The 24,713-nt window shown below is 40.2% G+C and overlaps 1 protein-coding gene across 2 annotated transcripts in view; it reads right to left on the bottom strand.

The window, feature by feature from the left end:
- Nucleotides 1–2,547: 2,547 nt before the first annotated feature.
- ube3c (ubiquitin protein ligase E3C) overlaps nt 2,548–24,713 on the bottom strand; it is a 147,028-nt gene continuing 124,862 nt past the window's right edge. For both annotated transcript variants that reach the window (XM_080212861.1, XM_080212854.1), the window contains exons 23-24: nt 17,897–18,027; nt 2,548–3,959 (exon numbers count right to left, since the gene is read on the bottom strand). In XM_080212861.1, the coding sequence (XP_080068987.1) occupies nt 3,789–3,959; nt 17,897–18,027 (302 nt within the window). In that variant the 3' untranslated portion in view covers nt 2,548–3,788. The remainder of the gene's footprint in view (nt 3,960–17,896; nt 18,028–24,713) is intronic.

The raw sequence follows: 24,713 nt of genomic DNA on the forward strand, positions 1-24,713 counted from the left end.
CATTATAAACACATTCACTGGATGAGAGGAATTCTGGTAAATAACTTATGAGAATGCATTTGAATTCAGTATCTATTGACAGTGTCAGCCTGATCTACAGCATTTGTTCTCCAAGCTAGGATGTTAACAGTTTGTCAACACCCTGCATGATGGGACGGTTTGACATATTTGTGCCTATGGTGAGGTGTCCATTGCTTTTTCAGTAACCAGCAGCATAAAGCAAGGATACATCAAGGCTCTTCAAATTTTCAACCTCTTGATTGTTGCAATGCTAATAGAGCCACCACAGATATGCCTGCAGGCATCAACATTAGGTCCTTCAATCATGTCTCCACCAAAGTTAGAGGACATCTGTATGCAGCTAACTGCACTCTAGCTGCCCACATAGAAGACGTTGAATGCTGGTCTCCAACTCGTTGTCTCCAACAACAAGGTTACAAGTAGTAGTAGAACCATCTGGCTTATCAACCTTGCTCATTCATTCAATACAATGGCTAATCTGATTGGGGCTTCAACCACACATTCCTCCTTTGAACTACCCTTCTGGTTCAAAAAAATGGTCTAACTCAGCCTTGAACATTTTCAAGGACCTAACCTCCATTGCACTGTCATGAGAATTCTAAAGATTAACAACCGTCAGAGAAGAAACTTGCATCTCCACCTTAAATGAAACCCCACCCTTATTTTTCAACTGCCCCAGTTCTGGATTTCCCCCCAGGAGAAATATCATCCCAGCATCCAGCCTGATCAAGTCCCCTCGGAATCTTATGTTTCAAGAAAATCATGTCTGAATGAATACAGACCCAGACTGCTCAGCCTTTCCTCATAAGCCATCCCCTTTCATACCAATGAATGAGCCTAGTGAACCTTCTCAGAACTGCTTTCAATGCAAATATATTCCTTCTCAAGTAAGGAGGCCAAAACTGTGCAGAGTCTAGGTGTGGCCTCTCCAACATCCTGCAAAGTTGTAGCAAGATTTTCTACTTTTATACTCCACCTCTTTGCAAAAAACAACATTTGATTAGTTTCCCTATCCTTGTAGCTACCTGCTAACTTTTTTTGAGATTCATGTACAAGGACACTCAAGCTCTTTCCATTTTAATCATAATTGCTTTGCTTTTCTTGTCAAAGTGGATTAACTCACATTTTCCCACATCACACTCCCATCTGTCAAATTTTTGTTCACTCTCTTAACCTATGGGGTCATTGTCGGAGTTTGCACATTCTCACTATGTCTGCACGGATTTCCTCTGAGTGCTCTGGTTTGCTCCTACACTCCAAACGTGTGGGCGAGGTTGATTGGCTATGCTAAATTGACCATTGGCATCAGAATAAGGGTAAATATGTGGGGATCGGATAGGTCTGAGTGAAATGGTTGTCAGTGCAGGCTCAATGGGCTGAATGATCTTCTGCACTGTAGTATCCTATCATATGGCACTTTATCAAATGCCTTTTTTGAAATCCAAATGCCCTACACCAACAGGTTTCCCTTTAGCCACTTGCTTTTTACATCCACAAAAGAACTCTAATGAATTTGTCAAACACAATTTTCCTTTCACAAAACCATGTTGACTCTGTTAGTATTATGTCCTACTATTACCTCATTAACAATGGATTCTAACATTTTCTGAATGACAGATGTTAGGTCAGCATGAGGGACACAGTATGAAGCAACAAACATAAATCACTGATGGCTCAAGTCTCAAAGCTGTAGAGAAATTCTCATAAGTTGGCCATGTGATTGATAAGGATGCCACTATTGTGTCCATACACACACCAATAAAGCAAGTTCTGCCAACTGACAACTAGATTGTGTGGAAGCATTAAGCTGTGAATGGAACTCAATCTGCCTTGCAACCCCTGCTGCATGACGTACAATCCTGAATCTGCTAATGGCATCACAAACCACTTCCAAAGATATCCAAGGTCCAACATGAAAATTTAATGCCACAAACAAGGTCTTTCATCCTCTGGGCCTAAAATGGAAACTGCCCTCCGGAAAATTCAACTTAGATGGATAGGCCACGTCTACTGAATGGATGATTACATCACCTCAAGCAGATCTCCAATGGGGAATTGTCCCAGGGCAAATAAAATATAAGTGGTCAACACAAGAGCTAAAAGAGATCCTTAAGCTTCTGTATTACAGACCAATCTCTTGGGAAAATATTGCAGCCAACAATCCCAAGTGGAGGCAACCACTGAAATTTGGGTTCAGCATGTTGAGGACCATCTATATCAAACTTGCAACATCTGGCGTGCCTAGAGGAAGGACAGAGGTGGCATAGCTGTAGAAGTTCCCCCAAGCACCAACGTCAATATGAATTGCCAAGTTCTGTGGACACCCATGCCAATCCCACATCAGACTTTTTGGCCATGAGCAAATCTGCAGAAAACAACAAAATCATTTACAGCTTAGGCATACTCGAGTGAGGAGTCTACTCCGAACTGTTAATCTTACTGTGTATTCTTCAGAACTCTGAACTATTCAAAATAAAGACCATACCTTATGCTTCTTCAGCATTTTTCCCCATAGAATCCTTTTATTGAATAAAGGCAAAATCATAAATTTATAAAGATATTTGGTAATTAACTATAATTAGTGTTAAAATACTGTTAGCATCAAACAAATTTGTTCACAAAAGGAAACCACTGCCCAAGAGGAGAATCTTTGTTTTCTTTAAACCCTATTTTTACATGCAATCTGTAATAATTATCTTTATGGAATACAAGTATGCAAATACTGATACACACCAGTTCCATTATTCAAGTTTTGTTTAATAGCTGTTAAACTTATAAGTCATTTAACAGTAAGGACCATTCTGATACCACAGAAGATAAATGCACAAGGAAAAAACTGTACAGATACAGAACAAAAACATAGTATTCACAGATGCAGAAAAAACATATACGTATTCACATCTCTGTTTACAGAAACTGACTAAATCCTGGTCTCAAAAATGTTTACCATGGCCTAATGGAGTAATTTTTATGAGCAAGCCGAATATTATTGCGACCAAGAAAAGTAATCTCCTGTCCACATAATATCTCATCCACTTAACACTTCTTATTCAGAAACCACACCACAGTTATGCAGAAGGGCCACATAATTAATAGCACATAATGTTACACCATACAATTTTAATCTAGGCTTTAAATTGCAACTATGTTTTATTGGGTTCCATACTGGGACATAATTGTGATTTAAAACAAAGATTTGTAAGAAATGTGCAACTTTTAAAAAGAAATGTAAAATGCAGCAGTATTACATGGTCTATGTGCTTCCACCTAACCATGATGTTAAATGCAAGAAACCAGTATGAAGTTTAAAAAAAATTAGCCACATTTTGCTTATAAAGACAGGCTTCCGATGAGGAGAGGCCCATTTTAAATGTAAATATCTTCCTTTATTATGGCTTGCTTTATTGCCTGTTTCGACCAACACACATTTGCTGAATCTTTGGTTAATGTCACACAGCACAGGCTTATTTTTCTGTTAATGATAGTGATGATTTGATCATCACACCTAAGTGGCCTCTTGCCCAGTATATAGTCTCCATTTGTTAAGCAGTAAAATCTCCCAACTTGTAACCAGATTGATCATTTATCCATCTGAGCTACAAACATATGATGATTAAAAGAAGCCTTATCTTTGCAGTGCACTTCATTAAAACCTCTTTTTGATTCTACACAATTTCAGTATAAGTCCATTTTGTGAACTTTGATTGTTGGTACATGTCTTAAGCACTATCCATCATTCTCACAGCTATAGCAATCCCATTTTTACTTCAGCTTAGCTCAAAGCCTGCTGCTGATTCAATTGCATAAAGTAATTTGCTCCTCATGAGATTTTCATCATAAAACTCTGGAAGCTTGAGAAGATTCATGCAAGTACTGGCTGTGGGCAATCGCTCCAGGTCAGTGCCTCCATTGTGTATACAAAATGCTGGATACAGTTCCTAAAGATGACACAAAAAATGAGGTTAGACTATTTTTCTACAAAGCAAACAATGTTATCCATTTACAAATAAGCAATTATAGTTGACTTATTTAACAACCCCAGCTGGTTTTCCTTCAAATCTCACCCCAAAAAACATTCTTCTTAGGTGTAGAGTACAAATAGGAATCAAGGTTATAATGTAAATGCAATCAAAAAACACTCTCAGGGAACGTTCCAACACTGGACGGCATGGTGGCACACAGTGGTTAGCGCTACCGCTTCACAGTGCCGGGGACCCGTGTTCGATTCCAGCCTAGGGCTGCTGTCTGTGTGGAGTTTGCACACTCTCCCATTGTCTGGGTGGGTTTCCTCCAGATTCTCTGATTTCCCCCCACACTCCAAATATGTGCAGGTTTGGTTAATTGGCCATGATAAATTGCCCCTTAATATCAGGGGGATTGGGAGGGTCAATATATGGGGTTACAAGAACAGGACCTGGTGGGATTGTCAGTATAGGTTCAATGGGCTAAACGGCCTCCTTCTGCATTGTAGATTCTATGATTCCAAGAACCACTAAAAATTCAGAAATTAAATTTCAAAGCCTATTACATATTTTGAACAAAGGCAAAAATATTGTGGATGCTGGAATCTGAAACAAAACTAGAAAATGCTGGAAAATATTAGAAGGTCTGACAGCATCCGTGGAGAGAGAATACAGCCAACATTTCTACTCTGGATGACCTTTTGTCAGGAGCCCTTAGAACACTTTGAACAAATGTTCATACAAGTTACATGGCTAAGTAAAATTTTAGAGATAACAGTTTAAATAACTGTTACTTCAGCTTCAACTGTCAAGGAAGCAGTTATTTACAAGAATCCAATTTGGACATTTCCAAACGACTGAAAAAGCAAATGGTTACTTTAACATGAAGGTATGGATGACAAAGGCCATTTGGTCCACTCTAGTTCACCTCCCCACCACTCACCTTCACATCTAATGATGGAATACTATGTCAGTGATTCTAGCCTTTTGCTCACATTATCTAGAAGTTCATCCTTGTTTGGTCACATTGGACGGGACAGAGAGAGAGGCAATGGCCGAGAGCACAGAGGGGGAACAGCGAGAACCAACCGACTGAGTTTTAAAAAATTAAAAAACATGAATTCTGATTACACTGCTTGGTCTGTAGTGTTCCAGATTCAACCTTTGCTCATTGTTTTCTATTGCATAAATTTCTCCAAGATCAGTTCCAAGTCCCTTCTTTTATGGAAAAAAAACAAGCTTTCGCAGTCTTTCCTCAGCATATAGTTCTCAGACGTTGGATGTTAACTGAATGGAGTTTAATGCGGAGAAGTGTGAGGTAATTCACTTTGGTAGGAATAACATGTGTTGAGTATAGGGCTAACGGGAGGACTTTGAATAGTGTGGATGAACAGGGGGATCTAGGTGTATGTGTACATAGATCCCTGAAAGTTGGGAATCAAGCAGATAGGGTTGTTAAGAAGGCATACGGTGTCTTGGTGTTCATTGGTAGGGGGATTGAATTTAGGAGTCGCAGCGTCATGTTGCAACTGTACACAACTCTGGTGCGGCCACACTTGGAGTACTGTGTGCAGTTCTGGTCCCCACATTACAGGAAGGATGTGGAGGCTTTGGAGAGGGTGCAGAGGAGGTTTACCAGGATGTTGCCTGGTATGGAGGGGAGGTCCTATGAGGAGAGACTGAGGGATTTGGGGTTGTTTTCGCTGGAAAGAAGGTGGCTAAGAGGGGATCTTATTGAAACATATAAGATGATTAGAGGTTTAGATAGGGTGGACAGTGATAGCCTTTTTCCTCGGATGGAGAAAGCTAGCACGAGGGGGCATGGCTTTAAATTAAGGGGGGGGGTAGTTATAGGACGGATGTCAGGGGTAGGTTCTTTACCCAGAGGGTGGTGAGGGATTGGAATGCCCTGCCTGCTGAGGTTGTAAATGCGCCTAGTTTGGGGGCGTTTAAGAGATCCGTGGACAGGTTTATGGACGAAAAGGGATTGGTTTAGGTTAGTGGGTCATTGTTTTTTAACTGGTCGGCGCAACATCGTGGGCCGAAGGGCCTGTTCTGCGCTGTAATGTTCTATGTTCTATGAATGGTTGCTCTTTGAGCTGCCTCCAATGTCTCATTGATCAGAATGGATAGTACTAAAAATGTGATCTGACAGGAACTCGTAACAGATGGTGTTTATGTATAGCACATCTTGTCAATGGAGTTGTGGGAGATTTCTGGAAAGCTGAAAAGACACCTCAAATAGCATGGAATGAGATGCCATTCACCCATCAAATCAACTCCTCCTGATGTAAAATCCTCAGGAAATTACACTAGACAGGGGCTCTTCTGTAAATTCTAGGGGGAAAAAAATTGGCTTACAATGGTAAGCCAGTTGGCAAAAAGTGATATGATTAAATAACCACCAAATGGATTTAAAATTTTGGTTTAAAGAAGAAAATATAACAAGGTAAAAGCACAACAATGGTGCTGGAGGACAAGACAACCAGCTTCCATCTGAGATTTCTGATGCCAGAGAGCAGAATGTTTTTTTGAGGGTTAATAATTGGACCTTCAAATTATTACAGTATAGGAAAAGACCCATCTCGTACCAACACCCTCAGAGCTCCTGAAAGTAAAGAGCTACTGAAAATAAAGTCCTCTGCCCTAGGCTTTTCTCTCTGGCCCCTGTATCTTCCCACTTCAAAGATATTTGAAGCATTAAGGTGCTAGATGCTTAATTAATTCTCTACACAAAGAAACCTCTTTCATCTTTTCTTCATATTCTTGCTGACAATTTTAAATTAAAACTCCATAATCACTGACTCCCCAGAGCCTTTCCTATTTACTACAGCAACATTTTAAAAACCTCTTAAATTTAAAATGTTTTGCTTCCACTATGCTAGTATTCAGTTTCTTCTCAACTTGAGCAGAACAGGTTGCAGTGATTAAACAAGACTTTTGCGTTACTGCACAAGTTGCATATTTAGTTATATACATAACTATTTCTAGAAGAGGAAGAGGAGACATTTATTCATTTATGGGAGATGAGCATCGCTGGCTGGCCAGCATTTATTGCCGATCCCTAGTTGCCCTTGTTCAGAGGGCAGTTGAAAGTCAACCACATTGCTGTGGCTCTACAGCCACATGTAGGCCAGATCAGGTAAGGACGGGTGGATTTTCTTTCCTAAAGACATCTATAAATACATGTTCCTTGATGGTCTTTGAATCAGTCTCATTTGGTGATATCCATTTCTTGTTTATCTAGTTAAATAGGCTGGTGTATTAATTCATCAACTCAAGAAACTTTATGATTACTATTATTACAGAATTGGTTAGACAGAGATCACAAATGAACAATGCAGAGACATACTGCATAATTGGGGATTCTGGATTTTCTATTTCATCCTGTAACTCCTTAGTCTTTAAAACAGTCGTGACTCCTGCTCAAATAGCATCTTAATTCTTGTAAAAAGGATCATAAAACCCTTATGTAAAATTAAATGATACTTTGCAGAAATTTGCAGTTGGCAGGGGTGTTGTCAATTTATTCTGTGATCCTAATGTACAACAGAGACTTAGCAATTTAAAGCTGTGGTGAAATGCCCTCTTGAACTTTCTCAACAACAACCCATTTTTCTGCCTATTAACTTATTAAACCATCATTGCCTGCAGGATGTGTTATTCTGGAACAGATGATTTTCTGAAAAAGATTTCAATCATCTTCTAAAATGGATTAGCGTTGACAGTGCTATTTCTTTTCTAATGAATTTCTGGACATTTATTGCACTTAATTAAAGATAAGGCAGCATTAGTACAGGGCACAGTCAAAGTGCAACCTCTGAGCAGAATGCTTATCAAGAAATGAAACTGCTAGTGAAAATAAATGCAAAGTAGTAACAGCTGAAAATGGATGGCTTAGAAGCTTTATACGCTTGGCAGATTGTGTTCTGTTTCACATTACATTACTCTGGGCACTTCACTGTCCTCAGTGGATAATAAATCTGCCTGCTTATATTACACATGTCCATCTATCTGTGCTTCTGCCATATTTGAGGATTGCACAGTCTATGTATACTGTTGACACATCTTGAAAATGCTTCTGTTAATTTACTTCAAATTGAGAATGGTGAAGAGGTGGAAACTTGGCTTGACAAAAGGGAAAACAAGCACCACCCATGGCTCTCAACAGGTTTATACAAGACAGTTCTAATTCTGACATTTCTCATGTTTAGGCAATGGGACAGTAGTGGTAGAACTAGCAGCCTTACTTTCACAGCAGAATTACAGCCTCACATTTTTCCTCTCGATTTCAGCTGCGAAATTGAACTAAATTATGTAGGAAAGGTGCAGCTTACTGAATTAACTGATCTCAGCATGGGAGGTTGATATAAAAAAGAAAATGCATACAAACTGCTGAATGCAGAAAATGTAGTGTTCTTTCCTCATATTTGATGTTTTTAATATAACCTTTAACATCTCCATTAATGCAGCACATCTAAAACATTTTTTTTTAAAACCAAGAGTCATGAGACAACCATTTCATAGGATACTGAAATGTGTCATAAATCAGAACATTCTAATTTATGTGATACTTTCTGGTTTAGATTAAATTTTATGCGACACTGAAAGCTTGTAGAAATATAGGGAGACAAAAGACATGAAACTCACTGCAACAGGGACCAGATAGTAAGTGTTTCAATTACAACAGCCAGATGGATGCAAACTCAGCTTAATAAAAACACACTTGGTATGCAACTAGGTATCATTACTGGAAAACTGATTCCCACTTCTGGTTCTCAAATATTCAACCAGTCAGAATTGCAGGCAAGCATGACCGACGCCTCACATCACAACATGTAGTGAAGGGTCAAGAACTGTAAAGGTCAACAAGGATCAACTCAGTCAGCAGAACGCACACATTAGATAAGGACAATTTGGATACTTTTATCTGATAGTTATTTGGAAGTGATTAGTCAAATCCTTCGTAATGACAGCTATTTATTCTTCTCGCATTAAGTGATTACTATCTAGCAAATTCATCCTGTTTTATTGATCAGTGCGTATTAATTAGAAGGCCTATAACATCAGTACCACAGTAAGGGTGACTTTTACAGCTCAGCTTTTGTATGTTATCATGCTCTGAATACATAGATAAAGATATGCACAATGCTGCATTGTAAAAATACAAATGCTCAAGAACAATTCACAATATGCATTTCAAATTACCCATCTTAGCTCACATTTCTCATATACTATTTATTTCAGTTAAAAATACAAAATGTGCTACTTTCATGTCAAATGGTAAACCACAAGTAAGCTTACATAGAACACTACAGCGCAGTACAGGCCCTTCAGCCCTCGATGTTGCGCCGATCTGTGAAATGAATCTAAATTAATGGATGTTGGTGGTTTAGGTACAGGCTAAAATTTCAAAATTTGCAAAAGTCTTGGAAGCACAGTGGACAGACAGGCTGATGGAACTGACAGATACATAGTTTAGAACTCATTTATTAGAGTCACAAATAGGCTTACATTAACACTGCAATGAAGTTACTGTGAAAATCCCCTCGTCACCACACATTCCAGCACCTGTTCAGGTACACAGGGTGAATTCAGCATGGTCAATGCACATAACCAGTACATCTTTCAGACTGTGGGAGAAAACTGGAGCACTGGGAGGAAACCCATGCAAACATGGGGAGAATGTACAAACTCCACACAGTGATCCAAGCCAGGAATTGAACCTGGGTCCCTGGCACTGAGAGGCAGCAGTGCTAACTACTGTGCCACCATGCCACCCTTTATGAAACAAGACAAGGCGAATCACAGAATCGTCATAGCACAGGAGGAGGTGGCCAAGTGCCCACTATGTGGCCCTCCAAAGAAGCAATTCACTTAACACCATTCCCCTGCCTTTTCCCAGTAGCCCTGCAAATATTTCCAATCAAAATGAATCAATTTACTGTTCTGCATTCAATTTCATCTACTGTTTATCTATCCTTTAACCAATTTATGCACTTTCGAAGTTCTGCACCAACCTCCTCATAATAAACAAGGTTTTGTATCATTCACACATTTTAAAATTGTGCCGTGTACACCATAGAAATATAGAAGATAGGAGGAGGCCATTTGGCCCTTCGAGCCTGCTCTGCCATTCATTACGATCATGGCTGATCGTCCAACTCATTAGCCTAATCCTGCTTTTTCCCCCGCAACCTTTGATCCCATTTGCCCCAAGTGTTATATCCACCTACCTCTTGAATACATTCAATATTTTGGCATCAACTACTTTCTGTGGTAATGAATTCCACAGGATCACCAGTCTTCGGGTGAAGAAGTGTCTCCTCACATACGTCCTACATGGTCTACCCTGAATTCTCAGACTGTGACCCCTGGTTCTGGACTCCCCCACCATCAGGAACATCCTCCCTGCATCTACCATGGTCCCATGCATTAGGAAGAGCAGGATCCAAACACCAACCCCTTCACCATAAGCCTTACTCCAGTCTGAAAAGCAATTGCTCACCATTACTGTTTGGTGCATCTCAAGTGTACCTACAGATATATGAAAAAAGACGACTATTTTCTCTAAATCAATATGGAGAATGAACAATCTGCCTTGTAACAAGATGGAATTAGGGGGGTGAGGTGGCTTCCCTCTGTTGCAAATATATATGAAGCTGCTCAAGGCAGGAAGTGGCCCACTTCTCTGGTTGGGACATTAAAATATAGATGACATTTTTGGGACATGCAATTAATACATTAAAAACATAACCAAATCTCTCCCACATACAGTTAACAGCTATTCTTATGTCTCCACAAAGCGATGCAAAAAGATCTACTCAAAACCTAGTGGCTGCAGAAAGAAATTCCACAGAATAGATATGAAGGAAAGAACATCACAAGGAGTGCCACAGGCCAAGATTCAAAGCCTCATTGTGTCAATATAGATGTTGCAGGGGTCATTTGTGTGGATAATGGAAATGCTGTCATTATAGTCAGCTGACACAAGCCAACTTGTGATCAGAAACATTAACAAAGATCTTGAAAGCAGCTGAAGTCAGTTGGTATAGGAGGCAAAGTTTGCCACAGAAGACAGATTCCAACCAGCAAACTAAGGATCCTGCCTAAAATCCCCCAACAGGCAGAGAAGTGAGGCTCTTAGTAACTGGCTTGCAGAATCAAGCCAGATTTTTGCCACAGGAGCTTAATTATATCTTCACCAGGAGCAAAGCCGAAAACCTGATAAGAGTGAATGCACTGCAAAAAACTTCCCAAAGCTGTATTTTCATCAATGAACTAAAAGGAAATCATCAAGCTTGCAATGTTTCCAGCTTTAATTTCAAAAGCCTGGGAAGTCAGTGGTAATGTCACTGAACAAGTAATCCAGAGACCCAGGTTTGAATCACGGAGATGGTGAGATTTCAATTCAAGTAATAATCTGGAATTCAAAGTCTAATGGTGATCATGAAATCATTGTTGATTGTCATAAAAACCCATCTGATTCACTAATCTCCTTTGGGAAAGGAAATCTGCCATCTTTACCTGCTCAGGAGCCCTATATGTGGCTCCAGGGCCACAGCAATGTAGCTGACCAGCAAGCCATTCTGTTGTATCAAACTGCTAAAAGATCTCACAGGACAACCCAGCATTGACCTAGGCACCAGAAACAAACATGTCAAACTCAGCCCCATCAACACTTCAAAAGTCCTCCTTACTAAGATCCAGGTGCTTGCGCAAAAATTGAGAGTGTGGCCTCACAGTCTAGTCAAGCCTGACATAAGTCATAATCACAGAATCATACCAAAAGCCACCATAACCTTCCCTGGATATCTTCTGTCACACTGGGCAGACGCAGCAGAGGTCCTGGGAATTCTCAGCATTGATTCTGGACTCTATGAACTCCTATAGCATCAGGTCAAATACGTGTGAGGAAGCCTCTGGCTGATTTACCATGTACAGCAACTCCTCGGAGGAGTATGGATTCATCAATCTTATTGACCACCACTTGGAGAAAGAACTGAGTGTGGCATGAGTGCAGAATGTACTCTGGGTGGGGTCTGCAAAGTTTATATCAGTGATTCGGTAGCACCACCACAGACCAAGCTGACTACGTTCTAAAGGAGACAGCTGCTTGACTGAACACTACAACACATAAGCAGCAAGTAATTCACAGTTTAAAAAAAAGTCACAGCTACACTGACTAGGTCTGCGGAAAATGGTGAGGGGATCGAAAAGAGAGAAAACAATACTTGACCTCATCCTTACCAACCTGGTGCCAATCAAGCAGATTACTTTGTCCTGGATAGTGTCAAGCTTCTTGAGTGTTGAGCTCCACCCAGGGAAGTGAGGAATATTCCATCACACTCCTGACTTGTGTCTTGTAGATGGTGGTTAGGCTTTGGGGAGTCAGGTGAGTTAGTTGCTGCAGCATTCCCAGCCTAAATATTCAGATAATTAAAGCTCCTCCTTATGATTACTCCTTAATTCTTGCATTTCTCTGTAAATCCCTTGCAAATTTGTTCCTAAAAACCTTCTCCACTAGTTGGTTTCCTATAGACTACTCGGAGCAATTGCACTGCTATTTCTTAGCTCTAGTCAAATAGATCCTGTCCATGGCCCCTCTAGGGCATTCCTGATATCCACTATTGCAATGCTTTCCTTAATCAATAACTTCCTTTCTGATCTTTGCAGGACACCTTGAATCCAGGAATATTTAACACTCAGTCCGGCCCTTCTTTCAGGCAGGTCTCAGCGCAACAACATAGAAAATAGGGGCAAGTAAAGGTCATTCAGCTCTACAATCCTCCTTCCATACGTTCATGGCTGATCCTCTATCCTAACATCATATCCCCACATGGCTATCTTCGCCTGTAATTCACCAATCTTGTTTACCACACATGCATTATAACTCCAATTTAGAGTTTATTACTTTCTCTCATATGACAAACCCATCTAACACCTTACATTTCCTAGTACTGTCTGTCACTCCCAACTTGCTTTGCACCTTAGAATTGCTTTCCAGTATTTCCACTGGATTCCCACGCTCCTGCCAAGTTAGTTTCAACCCTCTCCAATAGCAACAGCAAATTGCCCCACAAGGAAATTGATAGCAGCTTTGTTTTAGGTGCAACCTGCCCATTCTGCAACTGCACCACCTCTTCCAATAACTGATCCTAATGTCCTACTTCTATGTTCAACTGCACATGGTACTGGGGTAATCTACAGATTACTATTTTTGAGGGTCCTGTTTGCTAATTTCTGACCTAGCTCCCTAAATTCTGACTGCCAGAGCACGCTCCTCTTTCTCCCTATGTCAGTTGTACCAATGTGGACCATAGCCCATTCACCCTCCCCCTCAGGGTGTTCTGCAATCGCTTAGGTAGCAGGCAAGCAACGCAACATCCTGGATTCATGTCTGCAGTCAAAGAAACATCAGTCCTCCCTACCAAATCTGTTAGTGCGACTGCTTTTCCAGCCTTCTTCGTGCCTCAGCACACAGCTGAGCCAACAGTGGCACCATGAACTTGGGGGTACAAATGCAGGAAATTATATCAAACTACATAAAATACAAGGTTAGCCCCAAATGGAGTACTGTGTCCTATTCAGGACTCCACAATTTAGAAAGGACCTGAAGGTTGAGTAAATGTCGCTATCAGGCCCAGAATGGGCAATAAATCTGGGCCTGTACCAATGGGCAGTAAACGATTATTTTGTCAGAGAAGGCAGTGATGAACTAGCTCCTTGAATCACAATGGGCCATGTGGGTTGTTGGTTCTCACAGCAGTTTTGATGGATTGCAAGGCCACTGGAGTGCAGTTAACATAGTTGTGGTCTGGAATCACACACAAGCCAGCCCAAGTTTCCCTCCCTAAAAAAATGAGCAGACTCATTGGGCTTTTTTTTTGATAAATCCAGTTGTTTAATTGGGATTGCCTCATCTTATATTTCTTAGACAAAGCTAGTGAAGCTGATCACATTGGAGCTGAGTTAATATAACACAAATGTAAGAATGAGGATCTAGTCCTTTAAGCATGTGAAACCATTTCTGCTGAAATGTCAGATGGAGACAGTGGTGCAGTGATATTGTCACTGGACTAGCAATGCAGCGACCCAGCATATTGCTCTGGGAACCGAGATTTGAATCCCACCAATGGATGATGCAATTTGAATTCAATAAAAACGAAATCTGCAATTGAAATTCTGATGATGACCATGAAACCAATGTCATCATTATCATCATCATCATCATCACAGAATCTCTGTAGTGCAAACCAATTGTTGTGAAAGTCCATCTGGTTCACTAATGCCCTTTAGGGAAGGAAATCTGCCGTCCTTACCCAGTCTGGCTGACAGATGATTCTAAATCTACAGCTAAATGGTTAACGCTAAATGCCCTCTGAAATGGCCACATAATCCATTCAATTCAAGAGCCATTAGGGGCTGGGCAATAAATGTAATAAATGCTCCATACCGATTGTGCATTCAAACAAGGTTTCAGTTAATTTATACTGTTCCAGTATCTGGTGCAAACAAAGAGGGATTCATTCTAGGTATATAGGAACATCTACTTAGATGCGTCAGTCATTAAGAATCAGAAACATCCAAATAGAACTATTGCTTTAGACAGGCTGTAGAAATCAATAATGGCTTTCCACGGATACCTTAATTCAACATTACAGTACGTGTTTCAAAGCTTTCTTTCTGGTGCAAATGGTAGCAATGCACCATAAGTAAAATTATGTTCAAGTCAATATAGTTTAAAGTTGTACGATGTTCTTAAATTCATTATCCCCAAATTGCCCCACTACTGTCACTGACCACTGAATGTTGTATGACTCACAGCTTAAATCGGTAAGGACAAAAGCCAGATTCTGTACTGTGCATATTTTTCACCATTTGAGTGGACTTATTATAAAACCTTTGTGTAATAATTCATCTTGACTGAAATACTACTGAGGGACCCATCTCCAGGAATGGTGCGTTAAAATTTCACAAACTGGTTGTACACTTCATTGAAATCTTAGCAATAATTTTGCAATTATTTGAATACCACCATTTCCTGGGCTTGGCAGAAAAGGCCCTAAATTTTATTTTGTAAAGTTGCAAGAATTCACCACATGACATACACAAGTGCTTCATATTCAAGATACTTGGCCCCACAGTTACATTTTCCCTTAATTACACCACTGACAGTTAAAGTGAATGCAAATTGACACCATCTAAAGGTTATAATAATCTAGTAGAATGCTGTTACTGCAAATAATATAGTCTAATGATTCATGATGGGGTCAGATCATACTGGATATAACGGATAATTGACTACATGACACCTGATGCATCTGTATGAACTAACATACAATTTACATTCAAAATAAAAGGGAGAATATAGCTACATATTCAGAACAAAATGTAATTGTCAAGTTTTAATCATGTTGGGCTTTAACGTTAAGCTTACTTCATAGAATAACCCTAATGCACAATTGGTTTACCAAAAGTTATTGTAGAATCCCAACAGCGCAGAAGAGGCCATTTGATCCAGAGTCTGCACTAACTCTGATACAGTATCCTACCCAGGCCCTCTTGCCTGCCCTATCTTCTGTAACCCCACGTATTTACGCTGCTAGTCCCTCTAACACGAAGAGGCAATTTAGCATGCCCAATCCACCTAACCTACACATTTTTTAACTGTGGGAGGAGACTAGAGCATCCAGAAGAAACACACGCAGACATGGGGAGAACATGCAACTCCACACAGACAGACAGTCACCCAAGGATGGAATCAAACTTGTGTCCCTGGAACTGACTGGCACTAGATCAAGGTAATTTTATACTTGGGTCTTGAAAGAGGTGGCTAATGAGGTCGTGGATGTATCGGCAATATTTCTCCAAAATTCCTTAGATTTTGGAAAATAGCAAATATAGCCCCTCTATGCAGGGAAGGAGGGAGGGAGGCAGGCAGGAAACAGGAAACTGAAGGCCAATTAGTTTGATGTCTGTCATGGGGAAAGTGTTGTAACCAATCATTAAAGAGGTTATAAGTGAGCATTTAGAAAATCTCAAGGCAATCAGCAAGAAGGTGCCACATTGGCACAGTAGTTAGCACTTCAGCCTCAGTGCCAGGAACCTGGGTTCAATTCCAAACTTGGATCACTGTCTGCGGAGTCTGCACTGACCCCTCACTGTCTGCATGGGATTCCTCCAGGCGCTCCAGTTTCCTCCCACAGTCCAAAAGATGTACAGGTTAGGTGCATTGGCCATGCTAAATTCTCCCTCAGTGCACCCGAACAGTCGCTGAAGTGTGGCAACTAGGGGATTTTCACAATAACTTCATTGCAGTATTAATGTAAGCCTACTTGTGACACTAAAACTTTAGTGAGTCAATATGGTTTTGTGAAAAGGAAGTAATTTTAAAACAATTTATTGGAGTTGTTTGAAAGAGTTACATGTGCTGTGGGTAAAGGGATCCTGTAGATAGTGTACCTCAATTTTCAGAAGTCATTTGATAAGATGCTACGAAGGTTATTGTGGAAAATAAAGCTCATGGTGTAGGGAGTAATCTATTAACATGGATAGAAGATTGACTGGTTGGCAGAAAACAAGCCTAATTATATATGAGCTTTGTCTGATTAGCAGGATGTAACAAATGGAATCCCGCAGGGATCTGTGTTGTGGCATCAGCTCTTTAGAATTTACATCAATGACTTAAAGGGAGCTAAATTTGCAGATGATCCAAAAACAATAGAATCCCTTCCTGCAGAACGGCATTCAGCCCATCGAGTCTGCACTGGCTGCCTAAAAGAGCATCTTACCCCAGGCCCACCACTGTCCTATCCCCATAAGTCTGTGCATCTTTGTAACCTATACACCTTTGGACACCAATGGACAATTTAGGCCAATCCATCTGACCGGCACATCTTTGGGCTGTGGGAGGAAACCAGAGCACCCATGGAAAAAAACACAGACATGGGGAGAACATGCAAACTCCACACTGACTGTGACCCGATGCTGGAATTGAACCTTGGTCCCTTGCACTGAGGCAGCAGTGCTATCCATTGTGCCATCATGCTGTTCTCGGAAAAGAGATGCTGGAGAGGAGATTGATAGAAGTTTTCAAAGTGATGAAATATTCAAATGTCTCCAGTTACAGAAACATCGAGAACCAGAGGACACCCATTTATAATGGTGGCAAAAGGACTAATGACAACATGAGGAATCACTTTTTTTAAAATGCAGCAAGTGGTAAGCATCAAGAATATATTTCCTGAACGACTGGTGGAGGCAAATCCAATTGTAACTTTCAAAAGGGAAAGGAAAGAATTTACAACACTGCAGGGAAAGGACAGAAGAGTGGAACTAGCCAAACTCTCCACCAGAGCACTGTCGCAGGCTTAATGAGCTGAATGGCAACCATTCAATCATTCTGAACAGCAGGAACCAAGGGGTGCAACATCAAATGAACAATTTTAAGGAATTAGTATATGGCCCTGTTGGTTTGTAGATTATGAATGGATGTAATATCTGAGGCCCTAGTTATGTTATTTCTGAATTCAACATTCCCAGCATCATACGCACAGAAATGCGCATTAACAGGTGCAGAGCTGATCCATCAATGCACACATAGGTGCTCCTAGTTTCAAAGGCAACACAAGGCAATAAACACCTAGGAACATGCAGACAATTTCTAATCATGATGCAGAATTTCTAATTGAATTGAGGCTGTTCTTGTATGCTTAGACATTGTGATTGTATTATCTATATTTGACTGCTCTGAAAGTCGCACTTCAAACAAATTTGGAACGTAATAACTTGTGAAAAAAATACAAACATTTGTTACACTGCTAAAAACTTTTAAAATTTCAGATTTAGATCCCATCCAAGTATTTAGAAATAGATGTGTAGAATATTGAAAAGAAATTTTGATTCTGTACCTTAAATCCCAGCAGAGGTGGTCGAGAACAACTGGTGACAAACTTCAGCAATTTGCGCTTTTCATCATTAGTGAAACTCTCTACCACATTCCAGAATATTTTAATGACTGCATGGTCTGCTGAATAACCACCTAAAAATGGGAGGGAAAGCACAGTCATTCCTCAGAGGCACATTTAAAATTATGAACCATCACATTAGATATTGCAAACTGCCCAAATTTGAATATTGCTTGGTAAATGCCAAAGCATACATGGCAGTTAACAGCTTATTTTGTGGAAACAGTCAATCACCGCCAGGCCACTGTCTATGGTAAGGAAAAGAATGCGGTTTTCAATAAGGACTACACAATACCAAATATTAAGATCTGGAGTTTCATCTATATTCACTCCTAGATGCAATCATAACCTGGATGCAAACAAGTTACGTTGTTTAATAGGTTCAGAAGTGTAACCACAATAGTCAAGTCTAAACGATCTAAACCCACAAAATTGTCCGTGACCTCGACTCTCAAATGAGTGTCCATCAATTCCATGTCTTCAGGGCTTCTCAACATTGCGAGCAACTTTACGAAAGGAAGTGTCATTTTGTTGTCTTTTAACTGAAAATTTTAAATTGTTTAACCATCACTGTGACATGCTGAGTTTTTTTCTAATACTTACCATATTTTACAGAAGTCATGTTAAAATTTGAAAAGCTTTCCCAATAGATTCTTAAACAAACTGCATCTGATGTACATAAATTACTATTAAAGGAGTGAAACCGATCTCTTCAAAATTGAAAATTTGAAGTGAGATTTCAGCACTTTCACTGGCTCGTCCACATCTGTTCATACTGATTGCATCAATTTTAACTCCGTGGTTTCTGATGGGATTGACACTTGGTTCGCCCAAACATCCTCAGTAAAATCGGCACAACACATTTTTAGGGTGCACTTGGGGAGGAAACTCCAGACAAACGAATAGTTTTACAAGGAAACGCAAGTCTGACTTCAAAGTGTTGGTGTGTTTTCCTTCCAGGTTAAAAAGGCCATGAGAATGTTCCTTTGAGGTTTACACATTTTTGAGGGAGAATTGTTGGAACATTATTCTGCGTCAGTCTACGTTACAAATATCCAGGAACTGCTTGCCACCAACAATGGGTACTTAAAATACAAAAGCAAATTTCCAAAACTCTTTTGCATTACTAAGCCCCTTTAAAAAGGTACTCTGGCTGCAACCTTCCCTTTGTATTGATTTATATTATAGTAGTCACAACCATCACCACCCAACCCCAAGCAGGACAATATCCATGCATTTCTACACGCAAACAGTGATGTGTACTTCCACTGTGCAAGGGGATGGTAAGCAGGTTGTGGCCCACGGCTGACTCCAATCATTGCTGGATACACAATATTTAGGGTGTCAAGTATACAAGCATAGCAGCAGGCATCTCCTATCGACTGCACTTTTGAATCTTGGAATGATGTTAGCTAAAAAGGAAAGCACTAATTCACAGAAACGGAAATATTATCAATGGAAATCGTTGGCTAAAAACAACACTGCGGGCCAAGATAAACACCTCAGATATAAACAGACACAAACAAGGAAATGGAAGATGGGCCAATGTTTAATTTCAACAGCTAAGAGGTTTGAAAAGCAAACAGAAAATCTAGGAAATACTGGCATTTATGCTGAACAGCAGCAATAATGTGCAGGGATATATCATCGATTTAACGTAATCCTCAGAAACCTTAGTTTGAGAGGTGAATACCTGGAAATTCCCCAGTCTGTGAAGCAGCATCCCATATGCCATGCATGTCATCATGCATGTCAACATTTGGCCACAGACCTTACATGAGGTCCCATCATGATGCTTGCCCTGTGATTTTTTGGGGGTGGCGTTGGTGGTGAGAAATGCCTTGATGTTAAGCTCAGGTTTAGGATATGATTGTGAATGGTGAGGAACAAAACATTTTACTTTGAAAATTGAATGCTTGATGAGGAAAGAAACATTCACACTTAAATATGGTGGCTTTCACAACCACCAATATCTCAAAGCACTTCACAACCAATGAATTATTTTGGAGTGTAATCACTGTTGGAATGTAGGAAATGCAACAGCCAATTCACATACAGCTAGCTCCGAGAAACGTGATAATGACTAATGTTTCTGCCATACAGATCAGAAGATAAACATTGGCCAAGACACAAACTGCAAAATGTTATCATTTCTCAGGACAAAGCAGCCCGCTTGATTGGCAGTTCATTCACCACCTCAACATTCACTTCCTCCTGATCTACGAAGAAGGGGACCACGTGCATTGGTGTCAGCTGAGAGCTGGACACCTTTACAAAAAATAAATTTGTTCATAGGATGCGGATTTCGCTGGTTAGTTCAGCATTCCAAATTCCCCTCGAGGTGGTGGTGGTGAATTGCCTTCTTGAATCACTGCAGTCCATGTGGTGTGGACACACTCTCAATGCTGTTAGGGAGGGAGTACCAGGATTTTGACCCAGCAACAGTGACGGAACGGTGATACATTTCCAAATGAGCATGCTGGGGAACTTGCAGGTGGTGGTGTTTCCATGTATCTACTGCCCTTGTCCTTCTAGATGGGCAAGCGTGTTCATATGTTTGGCAGTTGCTATCTACTGAGGATTGCCAAGATCCTGCAGTGCATCTTATTGATGGTACACACTGCTGTTATTGAGCGTCAGTGGTGGACAGATTGAATGCTTGTGGATTGGGATGCCAACCAAGTGGGCTGCTTTGTCCTGGATGATGTCAAGCTTCCAGAGCTGTACTCGTCCAGGCAAGGGAAAAGTATGACATCATTTTCCTGATTTGTGCCTCTTAGATGATGGGTAGGTTTTGGGGAGTCAGGTGATGAATTGCTCACTGCAGGATTCCTACCCTCTGACCTCCATAGTATTTGTATGGCTAGTCCAGTTCAGGTTCCAGTCAATAGTAACCCTCAGGATGTTGATAATGGGGATTTGGTGATGGTAATACCACTGAATGTCAAGGGGCCATGGTTAGATTCTCTCTTGTTGGAGATGTCATTGCCTGGAGAATTATTTTCTCTCCATCCCTGATGCATTCTTATTCAATTCTTTCCTCAATATTCCGCCTCTCCTGAAGATGCCATCATTCATCAGGCCTATAAAAAAAGTTGGCTTTAATCCTCATTAGGGTTGCTATGAGTTTGAATCTTGCTTACAAAACAAGAAACTAAATGGAGAGGATAAGTACCACACTGAGGGTGGGGAGTTCTGATCTCTGCCCTCGCAATGACGTCACATTTTGTTAGGATATTTGCACAGACAGGGGGTCTATTTAACAGACAAAACAGTAGGAATAAGCAGCTTATTCTTGGGTTAGCTACTGGAGTGCCAGAAAGATCAGTGATTGGGGCTCAGCTACTAATATTCTATATTCATGACTCATTGTAATAAATCCACATTTGATGACAATACAAAATAAGCTGTGAGCAGACGTAAGGAGGCTGCATAAGATTAGTTAACTACTTGGATATCAGACGGACAATAAAGTGGGGAAAATGACTCACGTGGATAGGAAGAATGGAAAAAACAATAATTTCGAAAAGGTGAAAGATTAGCAAATGTTGGAATTCAGAAATATGGGGACTGCGGTGCACTAATAACAGGGTTTCCATGCAGTTACAGCAAGTAATTAAAGAGGCAAATGGCACTGTGGCCTTTATTGCAATCAGATTGGAGTACAGAAATAAAGAAATCTTGTTACAGTTGTATCAGGCTTTGGTAACATGATACCTGGAGGGTTATGTGCAATTTTGTTCCCACATCCAAGGAAGGATGTACATGCTTTGGAAGCAATACAGTGAAGATTCGCTGGATTGGTCCCAGGGCTGAGGAGGTTGATTTACAAGAAGAGGCTGAGTAAATTGGGCCAAGGTCTTTTGCGTTTTGAAGAACGAGGGGTAATCTCACTGAAACAGAAAAGATTCAGAGGGAGCTTGACAGAGCTTGGATGGGAAATGTAAAACATGGAGGCACAATCTCAGAAAAAAGGTTGATCATTTAGGACGGTGATTAGGAGAAATTTCTTCACTCTGTTGTGAAATATCAACCTGAGGGGATAGATGCTCCACATTTCAGTATATAATAGGTAGATTTTTTTGTCCTTAGGTTAACAAAAGGACGTGTAGACCAGACACAAAAGTTGAGTCGAAACAGATGATCAGCCATGAATATAGCAAATGGCACAGCAGGCTTGAGGGGCTGCATGAAACACTCCTGCTTCAAGTCCTTATGTTCCTGCGTTATGATCTTATAATATTTTAACGTATTTCAAATGCATTGTTCATTTTGATCAAGCTAGGTTATTGAAAGGCTCCGAGAAACAATGTGATAATGACCAGATAACGTTTCTGTGATACTGATCAAGGAAATAAATATTGGCCAAGACACAGGCTGCAAAATATTATCATTTCTCAGGACGAAGCAGTCCACTTGATTGGCACTTCATTCACCACCTTCAACATTCACTTCCTCCTTATCTATGTAGGAGGGGACCAGGTACAAAGAACAAAGAACAACACAGCACAGGAAACAGGCCCTTCGGCCCAACGAGCCCGCGCCGCCGTCCCACTGTCTCAGTGTCCTGTACATTGGTGTCAGCTGAGAAATGGACACCTTTATAAAAAATAAATTTGTTCATGGGATGCAGATCTCAGCATTCCAATTTCCCCTCAAGGTGATGATGGTGAACTACCTTCTTGAATCACTGCAGTCCATATGGTGTGGATACACTCTCAGTGCTGTTAGGAAGGGAGTTCCAGGATTTTGACCCAGCAACAGTGAAGGAACAGTGATACATTTCCAAGTGAGCATGCTGGGGAACTTGCAGGTAGTGGTGTTTCCATGTATCCACTGCCCTTGTCCTTTGAGATGGGCAATATTAATGGCGATGACACTGAAGATAGGAATCATTTCAACCTGTGGTTGATTACAATTCAGTCTGATCCATTTATATTACATACAGATTTGGCAGGGAATACGAGTAACCCAAGGAAGAGATTTAAGTGGAATTCAGAGAAGTACATTTATATCGTAACAGAAATCAGCCATTTTTTGAAGTTATTAAAAATGTCCAGTTAGTACCATGTTACAAAGATATTTACTCACACACCAAAGCATTAACCAACATCTAAAGACCAAACCACAAAACAGGAGGGATAAATCAGAACATTTTGTAAAATGCCACAAAGGTTACGGTCATGTTATAGGAATAACACATTGGCATTATAAATGATTGGCTGGCCAATAGGAAGCTGTGAAAAGGCATAACTGGGTCTTTTTCAGGTTGGCAAGATGTAACAAGGGGCACACCACAGGGATTAGTGCTTGGACTTGGACTGTTTAAAATTTATATAATTGGCTTGAAGGGATTGAAGGGATGTTGCCAAATTTGCTACTGACACAAAGATAAAGAGGAAAATGTGTTGTGAGGAGGGCATAAGGAGGCTACAATGTGGAAAAATGTGAAATTCTGCGTTTTCCCATGAAAAATTTAAAAAAGCACATTATCTAAATGGTGAAAGATTGCAGAGCTCAGAAGTGCAGAAGGATCCAGTGCCCCTAGTGCATGAATCATAAAAGGCTAACGTGGAGGTACAAGTAATTGGGAATTATTTTCATATCTCATGTTGAAAGGGACACTGAATACTAAAGGAGGGAGGCTACGCTTCAGTTGTACTAGTAAGATCACATTTGGGGTACTGAGTACATAAATATCGGTCATGTTATTAAAGGAAGGTTGCAAATGCATTGGAAGCAATTCAGAGGTTTTTCCAGACTAATACCTGGAATGGAGGGCTGCCTTATGAAGAAAGGTTAGACAGGGAAGGCTTGCAGCACTGTAATTAGAAGAATACAAGTTGACTTGACTGAAACACAAAATCCCAAGCTCTTGACAGGGTGGATGTGGACAGGATGTTTCTTCTTGTAGGAGAATCTAAAACAAAGGGTCACTGTTTTAAAAAAAAAGGAGGTCGTCCATTTAAAACGGACACAAGGAGAAATTCTCTCTGTCTTCGAGACTCTTCCTGAAAAGGTTAAGGAAGCAGAGTCTTTGAATTTTTTTTTAAAGGCACAGGCAGATAGATTCTTAATGAGCAAGGGGGTGACAGGCTATCATGGGGTAGGCAGGATACAGATTTGAGGTTACTATCAGATTGCCTAGATCTTATTAAATAGCAGAGCAGGCTTAAAGTGCCGAATGGCCTACTCTTGGCTCCTTCATTATATGAATGCAACAGAAACGAATGCAACCATTTGCCAATTCATTGCCCCTTCAAATATATCAATCATTTTATCAATATTTTAATCAAGGAATTCACCAATTGTCAGTTACTTGGATTCTAAAATTAATACTAAAACATCAGCACTTCAGCAGACTGACAGCCACAAATAACAGCAAACTTCAATAAAAAGGCTGACATACATGATTAGACAATAATGTTATATGTAGTGGAAATATCAATAAAACAATGTAAACAACGAGACAATTGCATGTTAGGTAGTCACAATTATACTTTGTTGGATATAAATTGCAAATCTTAAGTATACCAAACAACAATCTTTATTTGTCATTTCCATGGTGCATAGCATTCTGAAGTTAATTTCTGGAATTCTGCAAATTGGGAGTTAGGGGGGCATGTTGTGATCAAATGTTAACAAAGGTCATGTGAATTTACAGAGATTTGAGAAGAGCATTTAATTAAAAGTATGATTTATGCAGATGGTGAATATACTTTAATATTGTTATAATGTTCATACTACTATTAAATATGGT

The sequence above is a fragment of the Carcharhinus amblyrhynchos genome, chromosome 2, assembly GCF_965287045.1.
Source record: "Carcharhinus amblyrhynchos chromosome 2, sCarAmb.v2.hapA, whole genome shotgun sequence".
In the NCBI taxonomy this organism is placed as follows: domain Eukaryota; kingdom Metazoa; phylum Chordata; class Chondrichthyes; order Carcharhiniformes; family Carcharhinidae; genus Carcharhinus; species Carcharhinus amblyrhynchos.